The sequence below is a fragment of the Nannobrachium achirus genome, assembly GCF_963921795.1.
Source record: "Nannobrachium achirus genome assembly, chromosome: 8".
Lineage (NCBI taxonomy): Eukaryota > Metazoa > Chordata > Actinopteri > Myctophiformes > Myctophidae > Nannobrachium > Nannobrachium achirus.
Window position 1 is genome coordinate 16,142,847 of NC_137817.1, and position 13,220 is coordinate 16,156,066.

The following is a 13,220-nucleotide window of genomic DNA, read 5'->3' on the forward strand; positions in this document are numbered from 1 at the left end:
GAATGCACCTTAATCCAAGGCGCTTTACAGAGATTGTGCATTACATTCACCCATTCACACAGACATTCATACACCGATGGCGGAGGAAACCATGCAAAGCACCAACCTGCACATTGGGAGCAATTAATGGGTACAGAGTCTTGCTCAAGGACACTTCAACACCAAAGCTGGTTGCACACTGCTGCGGTTTTTCGTTGCGAAATGCTTTTTTCAGGGCAAGGAGAGAGAGAGAGATAGAGAGAGCAAGGGACACAGTGGTCTGAAAATAAATACGAAACGGGTGGCAGTGTGCAAACGTGATTGACATAACGTGAGGTTGATTTCTTTATTTACATGCTCCAAAATTCGCTCCTATATTCGGCTATATTATATATATATGGGAGAGTCTGGGATTGAACTGGGAACCTTCCAGTTGCCCCTGAGCCACTGCAGCCCTATGTCTAATCCTTTATCCTAAACCCAACCTGAATCTTTTACTAAGAGTAAATCTATCTCTAAATGTCTTGTTTAACCATTACACAAGCATGGTCCTCACAATGTCTTTTTCTCAAATTCCTCTATGGACATTTGGTCCTCACAGCCATAGTGAAGTATAGTACACACACACACACACACACACACACACACACACACACACACACACACACACACACACACACACACAGATGAGGGTGTAGTCAATGCTAACTCGTTTAGTAAATGAGTTAACAGGAAGCATTAACCTCTCAGGTATTAAGTGTCTGAGAACTTGAGTAGGATGCCAAGGATGCCTGATGTGTGTGTGTGTGGATTTGACTGAGTGACAGCCCTCTGGTCGTCCTTAGACATGTAATCAGCCCGCTGTTTGACAGTTATATCACTGCTGTCAGACCGAAACCTTGTATCTCCATATTTGAACTCTTTTGTTTTTTCTTCGTAAATGAAAGCTCTACAGTGAATCTGCTGTTTTCACTACTTTAGTGTTCTCTCTTGTGTGATGAAGACAGTAGTAGTCCATTAATCTACCCCAAAAATAAGATACACGGTTTCTTCCCGACAACTTTATTTTTGTAGAATATTCCAACATTGCGCTACACTGAAAATTAGATCAATATCTGATGCTGAAGGCCATGAAAAAACGATATTATTACAGATATTATATATATGTGTAGGTGTGTGTGTGTGTGCGTCTTCTTTTTTTATTCATGCCCTGCACACATACATGCACACACACACGCACGCACGCACGCACGCACGCACACACAAAACAGAAAAATCACACTCTTACGTACACTTAAAAAAGAAAACGGTGGTTTTCTGTTATCGTATTAGTACTATATAGCACCTCAGGGTTCTTCAGGGGTTCTTTTGGATGGTTAACTTGTGGCACTATACAGCACCTTTTAAAGATTAAAAAAAAATCGTAAATGTTTTGTTTTGAATTTATTTGAACATAAATCTTCTCTTGTGGGGTCCCTGGCTGGCACAAAACCTTTTCAGATGGGGGTCCGCGGCCAAATACATATCAATGTGGGGATCCCTGAGACGATAACAGTTGAGGAAGCACTGATTGTAAAGGATGCTTTTGTGTTACTGTAGGTCTCATAAGTAAATGTGTGTTCCCTTCCTTCCCAGCTGCTGGCCTTTCTGCAGGGCCTGTTCACCTTCTACCATGAGGGCTATGAGCTCGCCCAGGAGTTTGAACCCTACAAGCAGCAGCTGCAGTTCAACCTGCAGAACGTAAGTAGAACCATATGAAATCGCTATCGATATGACAAAAGAAATCGCGATTTACTATTATCACAATAATCAAAATCCATTATCCTGGGGCGGAACATTTGCCAAAAAATAACCGATCTATAATAGCTCACTGTGACGCGTTGTGAGCTATAGAACGGCTATTCATTGGCAAAGACTTTTGATAGAGTGAAAAAAAGACTATCAAGTTCATACAGTATATTAAAAGTAGGGTTTAAAGGAGTGATACAGACCAAAATAGGACCCCCCCTGAATGAGAATGTTTCCACAGACCTTCTTACCTGGTTAGGTTGATATGTCTAATTTCTGCCCCTGTTCTGAGATTTGTAGATTAGTCCCCAGGCCCACTGCTAAAACAGGCTTATCATCATTATCCAAAAGCGGCCATTTCGGCCGCTGTGTCTTCTTTTTTTATTCATGCCTTGCACACACACTGCCCACTTACCCTAACCAGGTAAGAAGGTCTGTGGAAACATTCTCATTCAGGGGGGGTCCTATTTTGGTCTGTATCACTCCTTTAAATGGTACCGGATATGCAACTCGGCAAATAAAAGGAGACGATTTCACGATAAATGTAATCTCCACGATACGAGTGTTTTTTATCACGATAAACTATAATATCGCTTATCATTGTCACATCCGTAAGTCACATCCTAGCTGTTGCCGTCTCTGTCGGGGGAATCCTCATGTTCAAAACTGTTACTTTTCACCACTCAAATTCAAAAATAGCAAAAGTAGCAGATACACAATATCAAAACGTGTCGCTAAGCTCGACACCCAAAGATGCCACCCTGGACCCAAACTAGTGAGAATAACCGGCCTACAGGCTTGTATTATAGATCAGCTACTTTCTTCTTTTTTTTTTTATTACAAATTTGTTCGATTGGAAAATAATTTTCAATTATATTTTAGATTTTCACAGTATGAGGCCTTGTCTGTTTGATGGTACAATAGTGTGTGTGTGTGTGTGTGTGTGTGTGTGTGTGTGTGCGTGTGCGTGTGCGTGCGTGCACGTGCATGCACATACGTGTGTGCATGCGTGCGTGCTAATCACTGCTAAAGCAATCATTCACGTAATCCTATCCCTCCTCCTGGAATATCATCCCAGTACAACAAGCAACTGTATTTACAAATGGATCGCGGGGGGAGAGAGAGAGAGTTTGCAGCAGCACATGAGATCAATATTCCTCCAGACTGTCGTGTTGCAGGCTGTTGTTCCCACCGGCTATTTAATGGTTGCTCTGTCAAAAAGCCCAGTTTTGTAGCTCCCAGTAAAACTGCATCGCCTCCTATCACTGCAACCTTGCCGCTCGGCAAGCCTGAGGGCCACATCCCACTTTTTGGTTGATTTTCTTCCCCTTTCTGATCAATACTGAGACATCAGACCAAGCATATACCGTCCGTTTCAGACCTCTGAGGTGAATTCACAGATGAGCACTGGCTTGAAGAATCTGGTGAATTTCACAGCAGAGCTATTATTATGTACCGTAGGCATAGGCTTGATTGGCATTCAACGAGCACATGTTCAGATCATACCGTGAGTCCGTGACCCATGATGTACGTGGTCTATGCTCAGTTTTTTTATGTTTTTAATATAAAATGTTGTTTGTTGTCTCACACAACAATTGTTAGCACTGTGAATGTTTTTTTTCTTCTTCCTGTCAAGTCAACAGCTGCCGTTTAATTCAAGCATCTGTACAGCGCTTACAAAAATGAAGGCGTACAGAAGAATCAATAATACCTTATTTTTATGTATTTGTTTGTAATAAATGCCATTGACATTAACCAAAGGTACAGCAACTTATAAAGTTATGTTTTTTAGATGTTAGTAGTTGAGTAAGAGTAGCAGCTAATGGGGATCCAAATAAAGAATCAAAGATTAAAAGTCACTGTTTACCAATCATGATAAAACTTAGATGCGGGAAACTATAGCATCTGAGGTCATGCGGAGTCAAGTCACATGGAAGTTTGCAAAACACATTGTTGCACAAAAAGGCCGGTGAGGCGAGGCACCAACCTGCTCGTTCAAAAGCATAAAAGTAGCAGATCTACAAGCTCTTCAGAATGGGCTTTATTGCCACATCACAGGTTTACAGAAGTAAAGTGGTTGGTGAAATTTGTTTTCGTGTATAGTTCCCACCGTATCGTTATTTCCATAGAAGAAAGAACGGGAAGAAAAGAGGGGAGGTGCAAGGGGGGAAAGGAGATCAGGCAAGAAAAAACTAAGAACTACACATTTACACATGGTACCTTGGGCTTGTAGATCTGCAACTTTTGCAATTTCTGAATTTGAATCCTGAAAAGTAACAGTTTTGGACATACCGTATGAGGTTTCCAACCCACAGAGGCGATATCTATCTAACCATCTGGCTGCCGTGAGACTATACACCGATATTGGTGACCTATTTTATTTTTGTTTGCGTCAGGAAAACAAAAGTTCCAGGACTCATCGTTGTCGTTGTCGGTGGTTCTGATACCAGGGTGTTTGTGTGTGTTTTGTCCCACAGACGAGGAACAACTTTGTGAGCACCAAACAGGAGGTGGAGAAGCTGATGCAGAGGATCAGGTCTGCTGACCAGGACTATCAGCCTCCAGGACGCTGGTCCATGGAGGGCTTCCTCTACGTCCAGGAGAAACGTGAGTCTCTTCCTGCAGGTCCAGACTGTCCCTGTCCCTGTCCCTGTCCCCACTGATAACCCCCCCCCCCCCCCCCACACACACACACACACACACACACACACACACACACACACACACACACACACACACACACAGTAGAGCTGGGTGATATGACTTCAAATCAACATCAAAATTATTGATGAAAAACATATAAAGTGAAAATACCCTCACAAAAAACATGAAGTAATCCTGGTCTCTGTACTGCCTCCCCCTGGCCAGCCAGAGCGCCTGATGGTGTCCACTGTAAAGCACTTTTTAACTTTGTTTTGAAAGGTGCTACTGTATATAAATAAAATGTACTTAATTACTTACCGGTACTTACTGATGGAGGGTAAAGGAACTGGTCAGAATAACATGTTCCTTCCACACGCTACGTCCAACCGGGGAATCTCTCCTCCTCTTGGTGAAAAGAAGCAACTTGGACTCCTCATGCATAGAAGGAAGCATGAGGTCAGTCTGTTGTCTCCCCAGGTTAGCAGAGGGAGTGTAGCGCCCAGGATTTACATTAGATAATTGACACTGGGTGAAAAATGGGTTACAAAATCATGGGATAAAAAAATTTATGGGGGAAAAAAGTAGCATTTTGAATGTCTGCCTTTTACTTATAACTGTTTACAGTGTTTCTAGATTGTGGTATTTTTACTTAAGTAAAAAGAAAAATACCACAATACTTCCTCCCCTGGTGTGTTGTGCAGGTCCTCTGGGATGCACGTGGACGCGTCACTACTGCACTTATGAGAAGGTCACCAAGACCTTCACCATGAGCAACACTGAGAACAAGTCTGCTGCCAAACAGGTGCCGTATTATACCCTAATTGATCCCCATCTACTTGGCCAAGGACCCCCATCTGAAAGGGTTGTGTGCCAGGGACCCCCAGAAGGTTTATGTCAGGTTCAATCATACAATCTGTGTTCAAATGCTTAACAAGCTTGAGAGACGGAGAGACTCTTTGTTACTGATCACTCTATAGCAATGATTAGTATCAGAACATACAAATTTAATCTTTAAACTTTAGTTTTAACCAAACATATATCACTTTACCTTTAAATGAACACAACTTCCATGCACAGGTTTTGCTGCTATTTTCCACACTGATAAGAGAAGATAAAATAACATTAATTTTTACATTAATGGTGAGATTTTGCCCCTCAGCAGACATTAACAAGGCCCTTCAAGGATCCTTGAAGGGGTTCAGAATGGACCCTTATAGGTTTGTAACTTACAGGTCTGTAACTCATTAACAGGGGTCCATTTGGTTCCATGTGTACACTCAGAGTTATGAGGGGTCCTCGGAAAACACTGGCAAATGTTGAGTTTTCGAGTAGGATCCTGAAATATAATGTCTTCAACTCTGTGTGTGTGTGTGTGTGTGTGTGCGTGTGCGTGTGCGTGTGCGTGTGCGTGTACGTGCTTGCGTGTGTGTATTTTTAGAACGGTCTGGTCATGAGCCCTGCTGAGATGTTCAAGCTGAAGTCGTGCATTCGGAGGAAAACAGACTCCATTGACAAGCGCTTCTGCTTTGATATCGAAGTCGTGGAGAGGTCTGTGTCTATTCAAATGTGTACCCTGCTGTTGTCTTCTTGTTGTTGTCACACAAAACGTAAAAAAAAAAAAAAGAAAAGAAAAAACATGAAATGGGAACGTAAATTCACCCCAAGTGAACTTTGGAGCGAATGAAAACACAATGAATTCAGTTGGAAGAGCATTTTTGACACTGTGTTTGAAGGAAGTTAATATCTATTGGTGTCGTCGCTGAGTCATTCCTCCCACAGACTGCCTGTGTTTATCAAGCCGTCTGTTGTGAAGATTAGTTTGTCTAAGTTATGATCTGTTCTGTTCTGTTATGCTCCAGTGTGGCATCATTTTTATTTAGCTTCAGGATAATGGAACAACAGACTTGAAAAAAAAAAAAAAGAAACACTTCAAAAACACACAGCATGATTACATTATCATTACATATAGTGGATTTTTAAGACATTGTGTAATATCTGCTCTACCGGAATCGCCCACTTAGGGAAAGGACTAAATTATATTATGTAAAATAAAATAAGATACATTTAAATCTATATATACGCCCTACTTGATCATACTACAGCATCACAGAAAATAATCAAACGTAGCAGATCCGCAGGCTAGAAATCCGTTTTGAGCTTGTAGATCTGCTACTTTCGCTAATTATTAATTTGAATCCTGAAAAGTAACATTTTCTGGACAAATGAGGTTTCCACCCGACAGAGACGCTTATTAGCTCTTTGATGTCTTTGTACCGGTGTTCGTCAGACATTCTCCTGCCTCTCTTTTGTCCTCCTCATGGAGTCACGTGTTCATTGGGTAATTATCTCTGATTAGTTTGAGAATAGACCGACTGCGTTTGAACGCGGCGAGAGCCATTTTTAGATTAACAAAAATTACCAAAACCTGTTGAATGGCAACAACAAGCTTTCATCGTCCACCTGAATATACGTTCCTTTTGTGTTTTCAGCTCTTTGTGTTTTCCGCACCCCGCTCCTCACCCAATATACCCCCTCCCCATGTACCCCCTGCCTCTCTCCCTCCCCCAGCTTAATGTTGTTGTTGTATGTGAATACCATTTTCGTTAGGGATGCATGATATTGACGTTTTGGCACGGCCAAATTGACCGATACCGATATTGCCCTAAGATTCCTGTAGGTTTTATGACACAGTAACTGTGATTCTGGGTGCACATAACTCATATTATGCATTGTTCTTACCTGATGTATTATGCTGTGTTCCCACTGGCAGCTTCAAAGCTACAGGCTAGCGTTCATTTTCAATGGAAGCAGTCGTAGCTGCTACAAACAGCTAGCCTCGCGTAGCCAGACTATCACTGCATGGATATGGGCAATTTCTTTATCTTTATCTTTAGCAGAAAAAGTTGAGCTAGTTTCAACTTCCGCTACAAAGCTAGAAATATGCTGTTGTATCGTAACTTTTATATCTGCCAGTGTCAACACTGCATTAGGCCTACTGCATTAGGCCTGACAGGATTAGTTCAAAGAATGTAAATGTAGTATTTTTATTCAACATAATATTTCCAACTTGTTGACCGTTTTAAAAGATTATTTTTCAGCTTCATGTTCAACATTAATATTCTAAAATACAATATTGGGTAAAACCGATGCTATAACGACACCGTTATAGCATGTATTTATTTTTTGGATGATATTACCGACCTCCGGACGATATATCGGTGCATCCCTAATTTTGGTCTCTCCCTCTGCTTAGAAACGACATCTGTCGTGGAACACTTTTCAGACCACTTCAGTTTTTCGGTAAAGTCCGGTATGTGAACTGTCCAAGCGCCTGCATGTCTCACCACTGCATGCGTGCTTTCCTAATCATCCTACATCCACTAGTTGTCTTTTTTAACAACCGCACAAAATCAGACAACCCATTTTGGGGGGTCCCAGGAGTTGGTACTGTAATTATTTTGTTTCGGCGGAGTCTCCTGTAGTCAAATGCAAGTCAATTGAGTCACTCCACTGGTCATCAAATTATTGGCTTAGGAATGCGACAAAGATTAATTCATCTACATGAATCCAAGGCTTAATGGGGTGTGTAATTGATAGAAAATAAGTCATTTTCTGAGTGAACTACTCCTTTAAACCACAGCATCCGTATTCTGCGGAAAACTCTAGCAGAAAAAAAATTGTGAGCAAAGATATTTGTAAAGCGTCCCTGAGGGACTCCACTCAACCAACTTGTACTGGGGTTTAACCTCAAATTCAGTTAATTTATGCATAATTATTTTCTCCATCTGAACATAATATCTATATATTTTTGCTGATTAATCAGGTTTTTGATCAGTGCGTCTTAATCCTCGTCCGTCCATCTTCAAAGACACCAGTTTTCTTTTCTACAGCCATACATTCAACCTGGTGACGCTATTCTGATGGCCTACGATGACCCCCTGTCGTCATAAGCCAGCATTTTCACACATTTCAGTTTGTATTATCCTCAAAAATAGCAAAGATATTTTTGCTATTTTTGTAATCGGGCTTAAGTGGGTCTTTTTCTTTTCTTTTTCTTGAAATGACACGTCTACCTCAGTCAATGCAGGCCAGCATGTCCATACAGTACTCATCTAATAACCTACCCACTTCCACAAGTCTCTCAAATTAAATCATTGATTTTCTTCTCTTTTTTTAGGGGGGAGGGGGGGAGACACAATTGAATAATCAGATCAATTCGCCACTGACTGAGGCATTTGACTGATTTTCGGGCGAGCCGGCCGGGAGGCACACGGGCGCGTGGGGGGGTGGGACATTCATAATTGATTGCTGTGTCCGTTCCGCCAAAGATTGATGTGCAAATTGAAAGCCTTGCAAATCAAGACTCCACCACCAAACGCCCGGGAAAGAGGAAATGGGCTGAATTGATCACGCTGCATAATTTATGAGGCCGCAGCACCTGCACATTACGGCGGCCCAGGCCTGCCTGTAGGGATGGGACGATATGAAAATGTCATATCGCGATTATTGTGACAAAAGACGATTTACGATATTATCGCGATATTCAAAATCCATTATCCTGGGGCGGAACATTTGCCAAAAAATAGCAGATCTACATTGAGCATGTAGATCGGCTATTTTTTGGCAAAGACTTTTGATAGAGTGAAAAAAAGACTGTATCAAGTACATACTGTATATTATAAGTACCTTTACCTAACCTGACTCCGCCAGATGGTGGCAGCAGTGCATACACTGGGCGGTACGCACTGCTGCCACCATGTGGCGGAGTCAGGTTAACCTTTACCAATAGAGGGTTTAAGTGGTACCGGATACCGCAGCTCAGCAAATAAAAGGTGAATTGATCCCCAGTGCATGATATCACGATAAATTACATCTCCATGATATCGTGGGTGTTTTTTATCACGATAAACGATAATATCGCGCATCGTCCCATCCCTACCTGCCTGCCTGCCTGCCTGCGCGCCTCTCGGCATGCATAGGAGGTACAGTACAGTAGCGGCTTCGCTAGTGCGTTATTTCTCTCTCGACCTCCGATCCTCCGAGGGTGGCAGGGCCTCTCACCCCTGTACCCCCCACCCACCACCACTCCCTCCTCACACCCCCAATTGAACTCTGCTGCTGAGCACGGACATTCACTCCAGTTTTTTTTTTTTTTTTTACCTTGCGGTGTGAAACTCATTTATCTTCCCGCTGATGCCCCAAGGTGCTTGTTCTAAACCGCAAGGACAATGTGGGGGCCGAGCCTCTCCAGTCAGCTTCTTAGCTCATCCATTCATCCTCATTATTTTTAAGAAACGGTGGCCGGCCCTCCTCCTGTCCTCCTAACCGTAGACCATGGAACGGGGCCAGAAAGCCGTCCACCGACACCCCAAACACCCCCTCTTTAAGAAGCAACACGCGTGCCGTTCCACACGCCTCTCATACAGTGCAGTGCTAACTCTACTACTGCTGCTCACATTATTCCAGCATTTGAACAGCACGCACTTTGACATATTGAATATATAGTGGTATACTGTATACGTTGGACGATATGACTTCAGATCAAGTGGGTGATATGACCCCGGATCGGCGGATCAATATCACGATTAGTTTTGCCTCGATTCTGAATCATTACAAACATACAGTTTACAGTATATTCACAGAGAAAAAAAACACACAGAGGCCAACCGAGTGCTCACACGAGATTAAAAAACGTCTTAAAGGTGTATGGTGCTTCTAGGATGAACGGGAATGTACTGTAGAGATCCCAGCACAAAAAAAATGTGGAGGAGGGGAAGTAAAGTTAAAACGAATACTCTTTCCTCTCCTCCAAATTTTTGGAGTGCTTTTGAGATTCTAAGGAATCGGTTAGGTTATAGAATCTAAATGACGGTTTCAATATATATTGTCCCAGCACTAGTAATAACTAATACTACTGCACGCGTATGCCAGCATTTATACTGCAAACGCTTTTTAAATCAGACTGCGGCTCAATATCGTCGATGTTGAGCAGAAACCTCACATCTCCAAGTTTCAAATTTGTATATATTTTTTCCGTAAATTAAGGCCCCACTCATACAAGAGTGTCACGCTACTTTCACATACAAGGTTTCCATCCGATAACGACGACCTACAGTACCAGCAATACGCGATTGTAATCAGCGTCAGATAACACCCCAAACCATTATCGAGGACAACAGACAGTGTGGAGCGGTGGATGGTATTATCTTAGCGGCGGGATGCAACACCTGGTGGTGCTGGAAGATTAGAGAGGTGATGAGGGTTATGTGAGCGTGTCGTTGACGCGGTGCATAACGAAGGAATCGCTCTGGAATCAAGCACGCCTCATTTTCTGGGTTTTTAATTGGATGGGAGGGGAATGTAATCACAGAGGCGAGGCAGGAGAGCACAGTTTGAAGCGAGAGCATTTTGGCACACCGGCTATTTTAATCCCACCGCCTTCCGCTATGGGCCGTTGTGGTGTGGTGTGGTGCGGTGCGGTGTGGTGCGGTCTGGTCCAGTGTGTTAAGACCAGTAGTTCCCAAACTTTTATCAGCTGAGATTAATTAAAGTCATTAATTGATGTCTACCCAGGACCCAAACCTCACAAAACATGCATTTTGAATTATGTAATTGCTGGACTATAAGCTGCACCTGAATATAAGCCGCACCAGCAAAATTTAGAACGAAAAACAAATGTGTACATATACAGGCCGCACTTGACTATAAGCCGCAGGTGTCCTTCCTGCTTCCTGCTAGAACGCCCCTGGTGGCCGTTAGCTGTAAAAATCGATAGATTAGCCGCATCGTTGTATAGGCCGCAGGGTTCAAAACATGGGAAAAAAGTTGCGGCTTATAGTCCGGCAATTACGGTAACCACTTAATAGTGAATATAGCCGATAGACAAGCTCATGCAACGCTTTGTGAGTATTTTCACTATGTCCTACATTTCTCTAATTTGGGGATTTTCTTTTTATTATTTCGGAAATGATTTAGAAAAATGCTTGATATTTATTTTCTGAACATTTTGGAAGAAATTAAATGTTGTGGGGAAATGTGAAAGAAAAAAAAACAATCAAAAAAAGAACAATGGGATACTTTTACTCGCGACACACACAAAAGAGTGTCTGCAACCCGAAAGTGTGTCCCGCTCCATTGTTAGTGAAACCGTGTTCCCTGCCTCAGACGTGTGTCTGTGAACTCCTTCCAGGCATGGCATCGTCACCTTGCAGGCTCTGTCAGAGTCCAACAGGAGACTGTGGCTGGAGGCCATGGATGGGAAAGAGCCGGTGAGAAGCGCTCTCTCTTTGTGTGCGTGTGTGTGTGTGTGTGTGTGTGTGTGTGTGTGTGTGTGTGTGTGTGTGTGTGTGTGTGTGTGTGTGTGTGTGTGTGTGTGTGTGTGTGTGTCTGTGTCTGTGTGTGTGTGTGTGTGTGTGTGTGTGTGTGTGTGTGTATTTCGAATATCAAAGTCACTATTCGACGTTGTTCACCAAAGTCGAATATTCGCTTATTTTTTTTTATTATTGTTTTCTCTTTAAAAGATATATAGTCTATAAAGCTTGGCTAGATAAGAAGTCATAAGAATGAGTTGTCAAAACTTTTTAGGCCGTGACCCCCAAAATAAACATATTTGAACTGGGGACCCCCACCCTGACAAGCACTTGGAATTGTAGGTATTACATTTAATGTGACTCAGTTCCACAGATAAATATTGTGGAAATAGCAGATCTACATGCTCACAACGCCTCGCAACGCGACTATTCGAATACTTTGAGGTCGAATAATTCGAATTCACTATTCGTGAATGCCCTAGAATGTGTGTGTGTGTGTGTGTGTGTGTGTGTGTGTGTGTGTGTGTGTGTGTGTGTGTGTGTGTGTGTGTGTGTGTGTGTGTGTGTGTGTGTGTGTGTGTGTGTGTGTGTGTGTGTGTGTGTCTCGCTCTCTTTCTCTATCTCGCTCTGTCTTTCTCTCTCTCTCCCTCTCTCTATCTTTGTCTGTCTTTCTGTCTCTCTCTCTGTCTTTCCCTATCTGTTTGTCTCTCTCTCTTTCTGTCTCTCTCTCTGTCTTTCCCTATCTGTTTGTCTCTCTCTCTTTCTGTCTCTCCCAGTGTTGAATTAGTCTTGGGTTGGTCGCCCCCCCCCCCCCCCCCCATATCTTTTCTGAGCAGGGGTCTTGCCTCTCATGCAAACGGGACATGCATTGATCCAAAAAACCCCAAGCTCACACCTCGCCAACGCTTTGTTGTTACAACAGGATGTTTTAACAAAGAAACAAGCCTATATGCATATCAATAGAACTGTATAGTAGGTGTTGAGTGACGTGCGTGGGACGTCTCTAGATAAGCAACCCCCCAAACATTGAATCACCAATGCACCACGGGTCTCTCTCTTTCCATGTATCTCTCTGCCTATCTCTTCTGTCTCTCTGTCTGTCTTTCTGGCTCTATCTTCAGCAAACTCCTACTTGGAATTGCTTTAGAATGAGGTTTGAGGTGGACACACTGTTGCACAGCAAATGAATTATATGACACTGGCGCCCCCTTGTGGTTGTCCTCAGGATGGGTTCAGGGCACATAATCTTTCTGAGAAGAGAGAGCAATGCATGGTTGGCTGTATGTAGAAGAGCAAGAACATTTAGTTTAGAATGATAGTATCTAAACATCACAATGCTAGTGTTCATTGTTTAGGACAGGGGTTTTCAAAGTGGGTGACGGGGCACCCTGGGGTGCCGCGACGGCAGTCCTGGGGTGCCGCAAGATAATTTGATAATATTTGAAATTTATTTGGACATTTAAAAAATATATTTAGTATCATTTTAAACTTGAAGTACAA

At 42.7% G+C, this 13,220-nt stretch overlaps 1 protein-coding gene across 1 annotated transcript in view; it reads left to right on the forward strand.

Annotated features, from left to right (window-relative positions):
- The window catches only part of arhgap42b (Rho GTPase activating protein 42b), a 168,903-nt gene that overhangs the window by 116,207 nt on the left and 39,476 nt on the right, over positions 1–13,220 (forward strand). The window contains 5 exon segments of the mRNA XM_080731273.1: positions 1,615–1,719; positions 4,245–4,374; positions 5,112–5,212; positions 5,849–5,958; positions 11,600–11,678. Coding sequence (XP_080587399.1) covers positions 1,615–1,719; positions 4,245–4,374; positions 5,112–5,212; positions 5,849–5,958; positions 11,600–11,678 — 525 coding nt within the window.